This window comes from Pistacia vera, unplaced genomic scaffold (genome assembly GCF_008641045.1).
Source record: "Pistacia vera cultivar Batoury unplaced genomic scaffold, PisVer_v2 Contig206, whole genome shotgun sequence".
Lineage (NCBI taxonomy): Eukaryota > Viridiplantae > Streptophyta > Magnoliopsida > Sapindales > Anacardiaceae > Pistacia > Pistacia vera.
In genome coordinates, this window is record NW_022196009.1 from 94,974 (window position 1) to 113,036 (window position 18,063).

Consider the following 18,063-nt stretch of genomic DNA (forward strand, 5'->3'; position numbering starts at 1 on the left):
CTTTCAAATTCATTGGATTACAATGAATTAAGTACAAATGACTTTTAGTTATCATAAATTGTGTAATCTATAACATGAGTTAGTTAGTTATATGATCTTGATTGTTAAGTGATATAAAGATTATTGTTGCATTCTCTTCAAACTATCGATTTTTTTTTTAGCATCTGGGAGTGTTCGGACCAGCTTATGTATCCTGAAATTAATAGTTATGTAAGCTTTTAATGACTACCCATTTATTAATAATAATGGGGATACAAATTCAGAACCTCTCGAATAATACATCTAAAAATTCTAAACGACCCGTCAAACTAGCTAGAGTTAATTTCAAACTATTGTTTATGTTAGTCTTGCATGTTTTATAGACTTTTCCTTCTAGGGGGGGCAAGAAAACAGATCCTTTCATGTGAAGAAGTGAAAGAACGGTGCAATGAAAACTTCAAAGAAAGGACGTTGATTGATGTTAACACTTGTAGCTCATTTTGCCTTCTTCTTTGGCAAGTGTTGTGTTGTAACATCAGAGCAAGTACTCATAATTAATGCGAATCACAAGGTGCCTCTCCAGCTCAGAGTTTTCACATGGAAGCCTACTAATGGAAAATAAAACTTTCTTGGTTAATTTATCAAATGTATAACAGTAATTTGACCTTGTAGAATTCATTCCAATAGTAGTAAAATCAGAATTTGTTGGCTGTAATTTGTCCCTTCAATAACTCATCTTTACATATATGCTGTGCACAATCCTTCTCCTTTGCATAAGGATGAAATTAGGGGTAGACATAAATACCTGTAACCCAAACCGAATTTTTCGGGTACCCGAAGAACTGGGTTGGATTCGAGTAGTATTTAAGTAGGTACCTAGTTTTTCGGTTCAGATATCGGGTTATATTTAAAATATAATCCGGGTACCCGAAACCCGGTTTTTTTTTTTTTTTCTTTAAGTAAAATCCCAAATCAATCTGCCCTAAGCCCAAATAACCTTCTTCTTCGTTTTTCCATTTCTCCGTTTCTTTACATTTCTCCAGTCGCAACTTCCCATATTCTTCTTCATTTATCATTTTCTCTCCACTAATCTCTCTGTTTCTCTTTTCTCTCCACTAGTCCTCTGATTTCACTCGCATCTTCTTCTTCATTTCTCCATTTAGCTCGCATCAGTTATGTTCTCTCTAGTCTCCACTGATTTCGCTTGCATCAGTTCTTTATTTCTCCATTTCTCTCTATCGATTTCTCTATTTCTCCAATTCACAAAAGGTATTTGATAATTGTCTGTGTTGAGCTATTTTTATTGTGAAAAATTATTTCTATATTTTTTTTACTCAATTGATTCCCTAGCTTTACAATATTGTATGTTGTTTTTGTCTTTTTGATGGTTGGGAGAGAAATTTTTGTTTGGAAGCAATATTGCAAGAAATTTGGGTTTTACATTCTAGTACCCGATAACCAAACCAAAATTTCAGGTACCTACATATTCGAGTACTGCATAAACCAGTTCGGTTACCGGGTACTATTTTACACTACCCGAATATTCAAGTCAAGTAAAGTAGTAAAAGGGCACATTCGAGGTCTGTGCCCGGTTTTGTCCTCCCTAGATGAAATTAGAGCTAAAAAAGACTCCAAATTAAAGTTGCATGCACAAATGAAAGAAATATGGCCAAATGAATCCAGTAAAAAGAGATTTCTAGTATGTATAATTTAAATTCTATGAAATTGTTATTAAAGTTCCTTACTATCAGTTGAGCATGTGAGTTTTTTTCACATCCTGGTATACTCCTTTTTAAGTAGTTCTACCAATGCTGCCAACTGAACCAAATGGTTAGCAAAATTTAAAAGGTACAATTTTGTATACCAAATGCTGTGAATGCTAAGTTTAACACCCCTACGCTGAGGTTTTGTAGGCGCATTGATTGAAGGAAGACCTCGACGACGACTAGATTCATCAAAGGGAAGATAATGTCTAAATCTTCCTCTTTAGACCCTTTCACCTGCTTGTTGCAGAACTCTTCTAAGTTCATCTGCCATCCCGCGTAAGAGGACAGGTTTTCGAATCAGTCCATTCATTCCTGCCTGCAAGCATCTCTCCCACACATTGTCCTCAGCACTTGCAGTCAGGGCAATAATCAATGGCCACATATGGCTTCGAAACTTCCGGATTCTCATTGCCACTTCAAATCCATCCATTTCAGGCATGTGAAGGTCTAAAACAACAATTCTAAAAGAGTTTTCAGCCACAGTAAGTGCACTAAGGCATTCAAACCCGGATGAAACAGCAATTACTTCACAACCTAGCTTCTCAAGCAGCCTTTTGGTCACAGTCCTGTTTACATCATCATCGTCAGCGAGAACTAGCCGAAGGCCTTTGAAGTGAGGATAGGAATTTGATTGCTCTGAGGAATTCCCATGGGTAATTATGGATCTTCCAAATGACGGTTGGATTTGAAACCTGAGAACTAGTGTCATTCTTTGTGCAAAACCCTGAGGATTTGATGATATCCATAGATTACCTTGCATCATCTGTCCATAAATATTTCAACAGAAAAGTTAGAGATAGGTAAAATTATTATCATAACAAGAGATGCTACAATATCATTGCATGCATTGCAATGTCAAGACAAATAAAGTTCTAAAGAGTAAGTTGTCAATGAACTGAAGAGAGCCAGTCGTACTCATACTGTGTCAAAAATGAAGCATTTTGATAATTTAATATTTTATCAAATTATTATGAATGTGAAAATCACAGATATCATATTTGACAACTGATTGATCGATTAAACATCTATAATTCCTACAATAACTTGAGTTTCTAAAAAGAATATACAAGCTAATATATCTCGGATCATAAAGAGTCAACCAGACAAAATAAATCAATCTGATCGATTTCAAGTTCTATAGGTCAACCTGAACTCAAACATGTTTAACTATAGTGTTAAATTAATCGGATTCATTACGGGTTATACACTACATGAACAAGCAGGATATTTCACATGAGTATCAAGTCTGCTCCAACTAAAGCAGAAGTGAATGCTTCCTAGATACTTCTGTTTGATTAAATTATCTGATTCATCTGAACCGGTCATCTATAGATAAAAACTATGCGGCTCTTTGGCCAAAAAATAAATAAATCTATCAATCAATCAATCAATCAAAAAATAAAAATCAAATTTTGTGGTTTTCACTTTAGGGGAGAGAACCCATGAACTTCTGTAACTTTTCTTCTCGTTTATAAAGCAAGAAATAAAAGGAAGAATGATTCCCCTAAAGATTGATAGAAAGAGAAACCAACAGCAAGGTCAAAATGGTGCATTGAATCTAAAACAATCAGCTGAACAAGATATCAGTTCAATCTTGCATCCCTGGTTCATCAAGAGAATGTACAAGTTTGATACAAGATAAAACCTTGCTGATCTGTCTAATTTATTAAACTAGCTATATAAATGCAAACGATATTGAGCTTTAAGTAAACAACTCAGTATGTAGCCTGGTTAGACACAGAAATTTCTTCAATTTTCTGATCTAAGAATAACAGATATAAGCTGGCCATGTAAAAAGGACATGTTTGGGACATTTCATGCATAGAAAATGGTTCCACCCTCACCAAATTGCACTTATAGCACAGAAATCCTACTCTTAATGACTACATAAAAGAAGAATAAAAAGAATTTACAGCAACAAATGCAGTGAGGGAACAGGAATGTTGTTAATTCATTTAACTTTTTGAATGATTCTCTTTAGGCTCAAAATTGGTCATTACCATATCCATATGCAGTGGGGAAAAAAATGCAATATTTCATTACATAGGATGTTTGCCCCCTAATAAGCTTGATCATTATGATGCAAAAATGTCAAAGGTAGGAAAACAAACTTATAGACAAAGCATTTGGGAAGCTCACCTTCACAAGTTTTTTGCACATGTTGAAGCTCAGGCCCTCCTTAACTTCATTACTATTCTGTCCCCAGCCAGGCAAAAGTTTGGTTGAGTTTGATCCATCAGATTGAGAATTAACCTCTTTAATCTCAAGTTCAAACTTTATATACACATAGGTGTCTGGCACGCTTGGTCTCCTCATTACCAACATTTTCTCGTTCTTGTCCTGACTACCACTCTCTGAGAACACCCGAAAAATAACAGTTCCCCCTCCCTCATAGATTCTGAATAGATACCCTACCATATGCAAAATCACTTGAAAAGTTCTTTTCTCATCACCTATAACCTGATCAGGCAAGGAGCTCTGAACATCTAGTCCAAAGCCAAAGCCTTTATAAACAGACAAGCATCTGAAAAGACAAGAAGCTTCCTTAAGCATGGAATGCAACCGAAAAGGCCTCATCTCTATTGGGAACCTTCCATCATCTTTAGCCGAAATATCCATCACATCGTTAATCAAAGTTGAGAGAACGTTGCTGGTTTTAACCAAGGTTTCAACAATAATCTTCTGCTCAAAGCTCATATTGTCATTGTGAAACATTGAAAGCAGACCCAAAATAGAGTACATGGGTCTCCTCATCCCACGACTCATCACCTTCTGGAAGGAAATTCTTGCCTGGCTTGCCATCATTGCATTCTCCTTAGCCTGCTGCAATGCACGATTCTGCTCACCTAGTTTCTCCCTCATTAGCTGAGATTCTTCAAGAACTGCAGCATGGGAAAGAGCTACAGCTACCTGATCTGCGACTACTTCCACTATTTCCATTTCCTCAATGCTCCAAACCCTAGAATCTGCACTTGGAAGAACCAAAACAAGTATAGTATAACAAGTATCAACGAATTCTGGTGTTCCCCCTTTGAAGTTTGAAACACAAAGCATTGGCATCCGGATTGCTGCCACAGCACCTGAATCATCAGAACCACCACGACTTGCAAGCCCAAGTGCTGAATCTGGCCCCAAAATGCAGACCCCTTTGCTCTCTGTTATCTTCAGCACATCAGGATCGTTAATTGGGATAGAAAGGTGAAAATTATTTGAAGATCTCGCTTTTAGCTCATGGGTGAGGTTCATCTCCGTTCTATTTTCACTAGGCATCCAAACCGCACAATTGTGTAAATCCAAAGTCTGAGAAAGCTCCACCAAAGTGGTGTATAATATAGTATGCTTATCAAGTGACTTCCTAATTTCCCGAGTTAGCATCCGAACATGCCAACTTGCTTCCTTCTGCTTCATCATCATCCCAACTTCTTGCCCTAATTCCATCACATTTTGCTTCAAAAACAACTCCCTCACTTTCCATTTCAAAAGGAGAGGGATTAAAGTCAAAAGGGTTATAGCAGTTGCACAAGATACCAGGGCAGTAAGGAATTTAGCAATTGTGAGGAACAGCATTAACTGGAATGAATGAGGGCCATATAAAGTCCACGCATTGAGCAAATGGGACAATCCACAAAGGACTATAAATGCTATAAACAATGACAGGACCCATTTGAATGGTACATTTGCAAAGCTAACAAAGTAAAGGAGTTCAATGGGTATCGAAAAATAGGCTATTGCTATCAAGCAATCACTCCCTTTTTGAAAATCAAGAATTGTTTGTATACTCCAATGACCCTCATCATCACAATTACAACTTGGATACTCATTATCACTGGCAGAAACATATATCCCAAGGTAATAAATCAAGAATCCAAGAATTAATACCCTTAACATTGCACCCAAGTAACTATTTCTCTAATTCATTCATAGAAACAACGAACTAACTAAGAAGCAAAGAAAACAACTATTTTCTTAGAACCCAAAGTTTCCTTTTCTAACTCACCTCAAGAAAACTCAACAAAGAAACCCTAACCATCAAATATCATAAGACCAATATTCTACTATTCAAGATCCAATAGATTTCAAGATCTAACACACTCATCTGCCTCTATCGCCATAAAATTCATTCTTTTCTAGTTTTCCAATCTCTAATCAAATAGCTTTGACAATTCTTACCTTGTATAACCAAGAAACTAAAAACAAAAACACTATGATTCCTCCAGCACTACAGTACTAAAGCAAAATAATGAATCAAACTTCACAAGAAAGTACCGATCAAAGGAGATTAGAAAAAGTTGTCCAAGTTAAAAGAACACAGACCTCAAGCTTCTGCAGCAAACTTACTATCAATCTGCAATCTTAAGTCAACAACTAATCATATATTTATATCCAAAAAAACTTTCTAAGCCAAAAAAAAAAATTGAAAAGAATCCACCACCTAGAATAGATTAAGAAGAAGAAATCTAGAAAGGGTAAGAAGAAAATAAAGAAAAAAACCAAGAGGTTTCTATCTCTTTGAGTCTTTAAGTTGAAGTAAATGGTAAATTAGAGTCTTAGGGAGAGAAAGCTGAAAAGAAACCTCCAAATTAAAGTTGCATGCACAAATGAAAGAAATATGGCCAAATGAATCCAGTAAAAAGAGATTTCTAGTATGTATAATTTAAATTCTATGAAATTGTTATTAAAGTTCCTTACTATCAGTTGAGCATGTGAGTTTTTTTCACATCCTGGTATACTCCTTTTTAAGTAGTTCTACCAATGCTGCCAACTGAACCAAATGGTTAGCAAAATTTAAAAGGTACAATTTTGTATACCAAATGCTGTGAATGCTAAGTTTAACACCCCTACGCTGAGGTTTTGTAGGCGCATTGATTGAAGGAAGACCTCGACGACGACTAGATTCATCAAAGGGAAGATAATGTCTAAATCTTCCTCTTTAGACCCTTTCACCTGCTTGTTGCAGAACTCTTCTAAGTTCATCTGCCATCCCGCGTAAGAGGACAGGTTTTCGAATCAGTCCATTCATTCCTGCCTGCAAGCATCTCTCCCACACATTGTCCTCAGCACTTGCAGTCAGGGCAATAATCAATGGCCACATATGGCTTCGAAACTTCCGGATTCTCATTGCCACTTCAAATCCATCCATTTCAGGCATGTGAAGGTCTAAAACAACAATTCTAAAAGAGTTTTCAGCCACAGTAAGTGCACTAAGGCATTCAAACCCGGATGAAACAGCAATTACTTCACAACCTAGCTTCTCAAGCAGCCTTTTGGTCACAGTCCTGTTTACATCATCATCGTCAGCGAGAACTAGCCGAAGGCCTTTGAAGTGAGGATAGGAATTTGATTGCTCTGAGGAATTCCCATGGGTAATTATGGATCTTCCAAATGACGGTTGGATTTGAAACCTGAGAACTAGTGTCATTCTTTGTGCAAAACCCTGAGGATTTGATGATATCCATAGATTACCTTGCATCATCTGTCCATAAATATTTCAACAGAAAAGTTAGAGATAGGTAAAATTATTATCATAACAAGAGATGCTACAATATCATTGCATGCATTGCAATGTCAAGACAAATAAAGTTCTAAAGAGTAAGTTGTCAATGAACTGAAGAGAGCCAGTCGTACTCATACTGTGTCAAAAATGAAGCATTTTGATAATTTAATATTTTATCAAATTATTATGAATGTGAAAATCACAGATATCATATTTGACAACTGATTGATCGATTAAACATCTATAATTCCTACAATAACTTGAGTTTCTAAAAAGAATATACAAGCTAATATATCTCGGATCATAAAGAGTCAACCAGACAAAATAAATCAATCTGATCGATTTCAAGTTCTATAGGTCAACCTGAACTCAAACATGTTTAACTATAGTGTTAAATTAATCGGATTCATTACGGGTTATACACTACATGAACAAGCAGGATATTTCACATGAGTATCAAGTCTGCTCCAACTAAAGCAGAAGTGAATGCTTCCTAGATACTTCTGTTTGATTAAATTATCTGATTCATCTGAACCGGTCATCTATAGATAAAAACTATGCGGCTCTTTGGCCAAAAAATAAATAAATCTATCAATCAATCAATCAATCAAAAAATAAAAATCAAATTTTGTGGTTTTCACTTTAGGGGAGAGAACCCATGAACTTCTGTAACTTTTCTTCTCGTTTATAAAGCAAGAAATAAAAGGAAGAATGATTCCCCTAAAGATTGATAGAAAGAGAAACCAACAGCAAGGTCAAAATGGTGCATTGAATCTAAAACAATCAGCTGAACAAGATATCAGTTCAATCTTGCATCCCTGGTTCATCAAGAGAATGTACAAGTTTGATACAAGATAAAACCTTGCTGATCTGTCTAATTTATTAAACTAGCTATATAAATGCAAACGATATTGAGCTTTAAGTAAACAACTCAGTATGTAGCCTGGTTAGACACAGAAATTTCTTCAATTTTCTGATCTAAGAATAACAGATATAAGCTGGCCATGTAAAAAGGACATGTTTGGGACATTTCATGCATAGAAAATGGTTCCACCCTCACCAAATTGCACTTATAGCACAGAAATCCTACTCTTAATGACTACATAAAAGAAGAATAAAAAGAATTTACAGCAACAAATGCAGTGAGGGAACAGGAATGTTGTTAATTCATTTAACTTTTTGAATGATTCTCTTTAGGCTCAAAATTGGTCATTACCATATCCATATGCAGTGGGGAAAAAAATGCAATATTTCATTACATAGGATGTTTGCCCCCTAATAAGCTTGATCATTATGATGCAAAAATGTCAAAGGTAGGAAAACAAACTTATAGACAAAGCATTTGGGAAGCTCACCTTCACAAGTTTTTTGCACATGTTGAAGCTCAGGCCCTCCTTAACTTCATTACTATTCTGTCCCCAGCCAGGCAAAAGTTTGGTTGAGTTTGATCCATCAGATTGAGAATTAACCTCTTTAATCTCAAGTTCAAACTTTATATACACATAGGTGTCTGGCACGCTTGGTCTCCTCATTACCAACATTTTCTCGTTCTTGTCCTGACTACCACTCTCTGAGAACACCCGAAAAATAACAGTTCCCCCTCCCTCATAGATTCTGAATAGATACCCTACCATATGCAAAATCACTTGAAAAGTTCTTTTCTCATCACCTATAACCTGATCAGGCAAGGAGCTCTGAACATCTAGTCCAAAGCCAAAGCCTTTATAAACAGACAAGCATCTGAAAAGACAAGAAGCTTCCTTAAGCATGGAATGCAACCGAAAAGGCCTCATCTCTATTGGGAACCTTCCATCATCTTTAGCCGAAATATCCATCACATCGTTAATCAAAGTTGAGAGAACGTTGCTGGTTTTAACCAAGGTTTCAACAATAATCTTCTGCTCAAAGCTCATATTGTCATTGTGAAACATTGAAAGCAGACCCAAAATAGAGTACATGGGTCTCCTCATCCCACGACTCATCACCTTCTGGAAGGAAATTCTTGCCTGGCTTGCCATCATTGCATTCTCCTTAGCCTGCTGCAATGCACGATTCTGCTCACCTAGTTTCTCCCTCATTAGCTGAGATTCTTCAAGAACTGCAGCATGGGAAAGAGCTACAGCTACCTGATCTGCGACTACTTCCACTATTTCCATTTCCTCAATGCTCCAAACCCTAGAATCTGCACTTGGAAGAACCAAAACAAGTATAGTATAACAAGTATCAACGAATTCTGGTGTTCCCCCTTTGAAGTTTGAAACACAAAGCATTGGCATCCGGATTGCTGCCACAGCACCTGAATCATCAGAACCACCACGACTTGCAAGCCCAAGTGCTGAATCTGGCCCCAAAATGCAGACCCCTTTGCTCTCTGTTATCTTCAGCACATCAGGATCGTTAATTGGGATAGAAAGGTGAAAATTATTTGAAGATCTCGCTTTTAGCTCATGGGTGAGGTTCATCTCCGTTCTATTTTCACTAGGCATCCAAACCGCACAATTGTGTAAATCCAAAGTCTGAGAAAGCTCCACCAAAGTGGTGTATAATATTGTATGCTTATCAAGTGACTTCCTAATTTCCCGAGTTAGCATCCGAACATGCCAACTTGCTTCCTTCTGCTTCATCATCATCCCAACTTCTTGCCCTAATTCCATCACATTTTGCTTCAAAAACAACTCCCTCACTTTCCATTTCAAAAGGAGAGGGATTAAAGTCAAAAGGGTTATAGCAGTTGCACAAGATACCAGGGCAGTAAGGAATTTAGCAATTGTGAGGATCAGCATTAACTGGAATGAATGAGGGCCATATAAAGTCCACGCATTGAGCAAATGGGTCAATCCACAAAGGACTATAAACGCTATAAACAATGACAGGACCCATTTGAATGGTACATTTGCAAAGCTAACAAAGTAAAGGAGTTCAATGGGTATCGAAAAATAGGCTATTGCTATCAAGCAATCACTCCCTTTTTGAAAATCAAGAATTGTTTGTATACTCCAATGACCCTCATCATCACAATTACAACTTGGATACTCATTATCACTGGCAGAAACATATATCCCAAGGTAATAAATCAAGAATCCAAGAATTAATACCCTTAACATTGCACCCAAGTAACTATTTCTCTAATTCATTCATAGAAACAACGAACTAACTAAGAAGCAAAGAAAACAACTATTTTCTTAGAACCCAAAGTTTCCTTTTCTAACTCACCTCAAGAAAACTCAACAAAGAAACCCTAACCATCAAATATCATAAGACCAATATTCTACTATTCAAGATCCAATAGATTTCAAGATCTAACACACTCATCTGCCTCTATCGCCATAAAATTCATTCTTTTCTAGTTTTCCAATCTCTAATCAAATAGCTTTGACAATTCTTACCTTGTATAACCAAGAAACTAAAAACAAAAACACTATGATTCCTCCAGCACTACAGTACTAAAGCAAAATAATGAATCAAACTTCACAAGAAAGTACCGATCAAAGGAGATTAGAAAAAGTTGTCCAAGTTAAAAGAACACAGACCTCAAGCTTCTGCAGCAAACTTACTATCAATCTGCAATCTTAAGTCAACAACTAATCATATATTTATATCCAAAAAAACTTTCTAAGCCAAAAAAAAAAATTGAAAAGAATCCACCACCTAGAATAGATTAAGAAGAAGAAATCTAGAAAGGGTAAGAAGAAAATAAAGAAAAAACCAAGAGGTTTCTATCTCTTTGAGTCTTTAAGTTGAAGTAAATGGTAAATTAGAGTCTTAGGGAGAGAAAGCTGAAAAGAAAAGAAAAAAATGTTGAAAAAGTAGTCTGAAAGCTAGCTAGATTTCCAAAAACAGGAGGACAACTATTTACAGAAGAAAAAGTACTCAAGAGTGAAGGATTTGAAGTGTGGGGATCCACGGTAGAAGGTGAAGAGAACCTAGACATTCGGAACATAAAAGAAATAATTTTTATTTGCTTGTGTGACATTTTATTAAAATATATAATTGATTTCGTAAAGAAGATCTATGGGTGGGGTATTGGATGACGTGGCTTGATTGGACCGTAACATTCAAGGTTTGTCAATGGCGGTTATGCCAATGATTGACTGGTTGAAATCGGAGGAAGATGACTCATTAATTACACGCTTTTCCTCTTCTTTCAGAAAAATCAATATTAATTATTAATATCATGAATTTGAGCTTATAATTAGGTGTAAACAGTGTAATTAGAGGACTATGATTCAATGAGAGTGAATGTGATGAGTTTGTGGATAAGGTGGATCAAGTCAAAGGATGTCATCTCACTTAATTGGATGTTATACAAGAATTAAAGAACCCATTATCAATAATATATAAATCTTGAATCATTTAATATAACTACTAACTAGTTTGGATATCCAAACTAATATAACCATCTTTGAATATCCAAATCATTTAATAAAGATTTTTGAATGTATTACTTAAAAAAGTTTTGAGTTCGAATCTCTGATAGGATACTAATAAAGATAATTATCGAAATTCTTATCCCATTAATAATTCTAAAGTCTCAAGATCAATTAATCAATAATTCTGAAGTCTCACAATCAATTGAGATGAAATTATATTAGTAATGATGATGGGACAAATCACAATTCATAGAACGATGAATTAAATAAAAGTTTAGTAAGAGGCTTTTTCTTTATTAAAAAGGAAGAGAGAGAGACCGATTCTCTCAAATGTCTTGGCAGTATTTAGAAAATGATTTCAACGTCAGACTCTTTTACATTATTGGAAACCCCACCTAAAATGCACCTCTCTCAGTCTCTAAATTTAATTAAATTTTCTATCAAGATAGATGACTTTCCATGCCACAATAGGGTTACATGCCATTTCAACATCTGTAATAAAGTAGCTGGTGCTGAGTCCCAAGAGTTAATTGTCAATGTCTTCCTTCCAAGTCTATACAAAACCCCCATTACCACGCCCACCTCACCCTTCAAAACAATCTGTCCATGTCACTTGTCACTTCTCAGCACCGCCACCACCACCATCGCTATGCACAGCCAGCTTTAGTAACTGTATTCGGGATAGAAATCTACCAAATATGGTTGACTTCTATGCATGAAGAAACCGAAAGTGGCATACAGTCAAGGATTCTTTCAAACAGCACAACCAAACAACACCTAAAGTTATCTTCTACTTTTCCTGGATGGAGACCAGACAGCCATTATGTGCATATTATATGCATCCCAAGTTGCATAAGCATGTTTCTTGAAGACAAGTCGCTATATTTAACCTCCATCTACTAGTGATACAAGGGAAATAGCCAAGAACTCAAATATACATATGCCAATGCTCGAATAGCAATGGAGACATGAAAAATTTGTAAATAAATTCAGTCAGGGGAAATTTGTAATATGGTGCAAGATTTGAATACCATCAGCTGACAAAGAGTAAAAGAGTACCATTGATCTGTACAGACATGATACCACATTCTTGACAGTGTGCAAAGGGAGTTGTACATCTATTTGATCTTGCAAAAGCACCTATGAGTCAGATATATCTACCGCAAAATAGTACCTTCATGCTTCAAAGACAATTTCTAATCTGGAATTTGGTCATAGTCCCCATTTTCGGGAGATTGATGTGCTCCACGCCCTGCTCTTCCTGCAGAAGAAAACATAACATTTCAGTCTTTTCCTCTTCCTCTCACTCCTCCTCCCAACCCCTTTCAAAGAGAAAGAACATACCTGTCAAGTCATAATCAGCAGAAGTTCTAGCATCCAGGCTACTCCTCCATTCTGTCTGTGAAGGAGACACATGCATACCAGAAGGTTGAATCATGAAATGACTTCTTCCAATAGTTTGAAAATCATCGTTTCCTCGGACATGATTTCTCCCAGAAGATTCAACTGGTGAGCGGAAGCCAACACTTGATACTGATGCCCCGCCAACTGGCGATGGCAACTTGCTGCCAGAAGCATCACCTTTTAAACCAGCATTAACATCCTTCTTAGGGTCAATCTGAAAGGTACCAACAATAACCTGTAGATTCAATAAGCAAGAAAATGATTAATCAGCTAAAGAACCAATCTCTCTTACAGACAGATCAGAAATTTCATCAAACCAATTGCAGATTTTGTACATTACCTGAACTGGACCGGCAGCCTTTAGGGGTCCACCAACTCCTCCTCCAATGATCTGGCCATCTGTACTAGATAGGCAAACACTAAGCCCACCAGTCCTTCCTCCAATTTCCGTCCGCACATAGGACCCAGACAATGAAATGATCTCAAAACGACCCTAATGTCAGAGTTTGAAAGAGAAAATTATATTTTTTAAAATATCAAATAATTGATACACGTATATATATCATTTTTGTTTCTTTTTTGGTACAATCAACTTAAACAGAAGAAAGATACAATCTTAAAGAAAATACAGACAAGGGTATATTTTCAGCAACTATTGGACCAGTGCGAACATAGAAGCTCAAATATTATTGAACTTGAAATGATTCTACTAATAACTATTATTCAAACAATGTTGAGTACTCTCAAAGGTATGATAACAATCAGCTGTTAAAAAAACTGTCATTGGGCAGTTTACGTATGGTACTTAAACCCAGGTATTGCAACAAACTTGAACAGCAACCATATCTTTGAAAGATTAAGGATTAATGGCACCTGATGGCATATATTTGTGTCTAGATTTGAGGTGATATTGGCTTCAGCATCTGAATTAAATCATATATATGTCCTTCAAAATAATGTTTAAAGAAACAAATACCAAATTCACCAATTGTATGATCTAATTATTGAACTAAAGACACAACTAGACGCTTATGATAATTCTTTAATACTCATTACAGTATGTTTTCACCATGATTACATATTATCAAAAGCTTCTACTGATTCACAAGCCCCATTTAAGGCTTTTATTTTTTATTTTTATTTTTAACTTGGAGCTTCAAAAAACATAAATAGATCCAGAGTAAATCAAGTTTGCTATTAATAATTTGTGTAACTGTCAACAGGGACGCAACTAGAAATGAAATGTAAGGGGGTCAAAGTTGAAAGAACAATACAATTTTAAATTAAAATAAACACAAGTTTTGTATTTATAATTATCCTCAACAGGATTTCATCATTTGAAAGTATTGCATAATGACTTCATTATCAATACTATCAAATATATATTTCTCTATATACACAACTAAGTTATTATTCAACCATTAATCACTCATTCTACTTCACAAACGATTCTTCACAAAATTCATTGTTGAAAATGCTCTCTCTACACTAGCAGTGGCAACGGGTAAAATCAATGTTAATTTCATCAACAAATAAACTAATGGAAACACTTTGTCCTTCTTAGTTTCAACCATCATTTTTGCAAGATCTCAAATTCCTTTCAATCCCATAAATTTGACATTAGAGTGCATATCCAAAATGTAAACATCAAGTTGAGAATCAAGTGTCATGAGTTCTAAGTCAGAAAAATCTTTTGAATAAAGTTTAGCAAGGCGCATCATTTTTTGTTTATCAAAAGCAACAAATGATTCATTTGGACATAAACATGTTAAACAAATAAGCAATTCAGTGTTTAACTCATTGAAACGATTATTCAACTCTTAAAGTTGCATATCTAGAATATTATAAAAATATGGGTACAATTTGTGGTCCCAATGGCAATTTCATCTTCCTAAATCCTAATCTATAATTTAACCTTAAACTTTCAAAATAAAAGAATACAAATATAAAATGTATTAGTATTAGTATTACCTAACAAATTGAAGAAAAAAAGGTTTGTTGGCTTGATAGGTGGGAGAAAGCTACATTTGTGTAGATAAAGAAATAGAAATTTAGGAAAAAATTTGAAACCTAAGTTGTTGAATCAGTTATGGGCAATAGAGAGGATCGGTCTGGGAAGTAGAGGAAGAGAGGTTTAGTTTTGACAGCCCAAAATGAAAAATGAGAGTTTAACTTATTTGATAGATTGGAGAATTTTTGTAATTTATTTTTCATTAAGGGGCAAACTTGTAAAATTAGTCAAAAAAAATCAGAACTTAAAGAGGGTCAACTGACCCTCCTTGACCCCCCCTCCCTCCGTCCCTGATTGTCAGAATTCAGTGATATAATCTCAACTTTGGCTCTTCCTTGAAAGTTGACATGCTTCTGTCAGAGCTTGCTCCCCAGAAGGGACCTAAATTATGTTTTAAACATACAGTGGTGCTTCAACCTCTATATGTAATTTTGCCTTTCTGCACCCACTAAACAATCATCCTATAGGTAATTTAATAGAAACCATCTGTCTTAAATTCTCTCAAATAAAATTATGTCTTCCTTACTGCACACATTACAGAAGCATCTTACTGCAATTTGATGAAGAAACAAATGACAGCAACCTTAAACTATAGTACACATGAGACTTTCAAATGCAGCTATTTCTCATTTCCCTATTTGTTTTTGCTTCTTCTATGGGCAAAAAATTCCATGCATGGAAAGTCAACAAAAAAGTTATAAATACAACTGCAAAATGAAAAAATAACATAAAAAATTACCTCATATGTAATATTACCCCCTGATGTTGCTGGCTGCCGCAGAGATGCATTAGAGATCGAACCAGATGCAGACAGAATACATATCTCACGCTTACTTTGTTGCATGAACATCATGATTTTCTGTGAAACATCCTATTCAATGGATCCATTTATTGTGTCAGAGGGGAGACAGATAAACAGAAGCAAGGGATTGATTCATTTTATATAAACCTCTATTAGCACCTAAACCTGTCTACTAGATAAGCAACAACCATTATATTGTAATAACCACTAAAATAAAATAAAAGTCAACAATGTTGTTATTCATACACTAGAACAAAATCAAGAAATCACTCATTCTCCAACATCTGTAATTTAACTGTATTTAATTCTGTCAGCAATGCCATCAAATTGAGAAGTATAATTACAGTTTGAGGTTGGTAATGAATGAGGAAAAAATAAAAATAGGCTTAATAAGGGGAAAAAAAGGTATTATCACATCTCGTACAATCAAAATTTTGCCATTTGACTACCATAAAGACGATGGGATAGGATACTCCCACTACTATATCTCAGTTTCCAAATACAGGGAAAGGAAAGAGTCTCAGAGATTTCAACAGTCAGTGACTAATATATCACTAGGATCACTTCGATCATCAACATATTAATCTTACAGATTACTAACATTAGTGCTAACAAGTTCACCACCTTAGAACAAACTTGGTCAAGACAGGAGATTTTCAATTTTTAAAGATAAGATGGAAGAAAGAAAGAAGATAAGTAAATAGAATCTGGCCAGAAAGAAACCATAATCTTAATGAAATGTTCTAAAATAGAAAGCTTTACCACAATGCATGAGACTGGAAAACTAAAGACAAAGATTACTAAAACAAACTTGGTCAAGACAGGAGATTTTCAATTTTTAAAGATAAGATGGAAGAAAGAAAGAAGATAAGTAAATAGAATCTGGCCAGAAAGAAACCATAATCTTAATGAAATGTTCTAAAATAGAAAGCTTTACCACAATGCAGAAGACTGGAAAACTAAAGACAAAGATTATTAACATTATGTCATATCTCACCACCACTTTACCAAAAAAAGGACAATGACACTGTCAAACGATTCCCATAATTGCTGAATGTACACAGTTCACATGCAAGTTGCCCATTCTAAAAATTTAATCCCATTAAACAGGAAAAAAATTTAAAAAAAGGCAAGAGAGAAAGAAGATCATGTAATCAGGTAAAGTTCAATTTTGAATTTATAATTAGAGACAATGAGAAAACAGATTAAAATAAAATAGAAAAATCAGTTAAAGGAGCACTCTGCTTCCCATGACCATCTTTAGTGCCACTTAAGAAGGATAAGAAAAAAATTAACTTCAAATACATCAAACTTCACTTTTGATATTCTACCTGGATCCACGACAGATAAAGACTAAAACACTAAGGGTCCGCTTGAGAGTTTCATGGTAACGGTTATGAGGGTAAACCACCGTAATGGTTTTAAACATAAACCACAGTAGCGGTTTTGAAGGGTTTTAGTAACAGTTTGTAAAACACCCAACCTGCGATTAGGAGTTTATTTTCAGTCGTTCTAACAGTTTTTTAAAATGATAAATTTACATATATACCCATAAAAATACCCAAACTTCAATCAGTACTTGAGAGTTTTATTTTTTCAATTACAAGGTAAGGATTCTTAATTTGTTTTCTCCTTAATAGTATTTTATAACTGTTGAAATGTAAAATAGGAAATAGAATTATTCTCTTTGTAATATAGGAAATAGAATTATTCTCATTGTAAAATAGGAAATAGAATTATAATAGGAATAGGAAATAGAATTATAATAGGAATGTAACAATTTACTTCCTAGATTAGTTTTTTGTTTTTGCTATAAATTCATTGTACATTTCATTATAAATACACAAGAAAATATTTCTTCACATGGTATCAAAGCTTGGTATTTGAAATTTCAAAAAAATTTCTCTCTTTCTCAGATTTTTTTTTTCCGGCAACGATCAGAATCTGGTCCAATCACACCGGACTGATCGTCTTCTCCTCGTCGTCCTAACCCGAGTGGTTTCGTCGTCGGCTGCCGCTGCACGCGCCGATTGTTTTTCCGGCAGCCCCTCCTCCAATCTGTTTTTCCAACAAGCGTGAGTTCTCACCACCACCGGCATCTTGTTCCTCTCCACCTCGCCGGCAAACCCCTTCAAGGTGTTTCCGTCAGCTTCTGCTCTGATCTGTTTTCCAGCGAGTGTTCAGTTTTTCCGGCAAGTGTAAGTTTCTGTGTTTCTGTCAGTTTCAAGACTTCATGG

General features: G+C 35.4%; 3 protein-coding genes across 3 annotated transcripts in view; all 3 read right to left on the minus strand.

The window, feature by feature from the left end:
* Window positions 1-1,663: 1,663 nt before the first annotated feature.
* Window positions 1,664-6,311, minus strand: LOC116129070 (protein EIN4-like). The gene is made up of 2 exons (XM_031414829.1): window positions 3,885-6,311; window positions 1,664-2,508 (listed from the first exon to the last, which is right to left on the minus strand). The coding sequence occupies exons 1-2, from the start codon at window positions 5,631-5,633 to the stop codon at window positions 1,966-1,968; spliced, it is 2,292 nt and encodes a 763-aa protein (XP_031270689.1). The 5' UTR covers window positions 5,634-6,311; the 3' UTR covers window positions 1,664-1,965.
* A 62-nt stretch (window positions 6,312-6,373) lies between these two features.
* Window positions 6,374-11,196, minus strand: LOC116129074 (protein EIN4-like). The gene is made up of 2 exons (XM_031414832.1): window positions 8,595-11,196; window positions 6,374-7,218 (listed from the first exon to the last, which is right to left on the minus strand). Exons 1-2 carry the CDS (start codon window positions 10,341-10,343, stop codon window positions 6,676-6,678), a joined length of 2,292 nt encoding a protein of 763 aa, XP_031270692.1. The 5' UTR covers window positions 10,344-11,196; the 3' UTR covers window positions 6,374-6,675.
* A 686-nt stretch (window positions 11,197-11,882) lies between these two features.
* The window catches only part of LOC116129066 (AT-hook motif nuclear-localized protein 14-like), a 30,303-nt gene continuing 24,122 nt past the window's right edge, over window positions 11,883-18,063 (minus strand). The window contains exons 3-6 of the mRNA XM_031414826.1: window positions 15,764-15,895; window positions 13,354-13,506; window positions 12,954-13,248; window positions 11,883-12,870 (exon numbers count right to left, since the gene is read on the minus strand). Of these exons, the coding sequence (XP_031270686.1) occupies window positions 12,806-12,870; window positions 12,954-13,248; window positions 13,354-13,506; window positions 15,764-15,895 (645 nt within the window). The 3' untranslated portion in view covers window positions 11,883-12,805. The remainder of the gene's footprint in view (window positions 12,871-12,953; window positions 13,249-13,353; window positions 13,507-15,763; window positions 15,896-18,063) is intronic.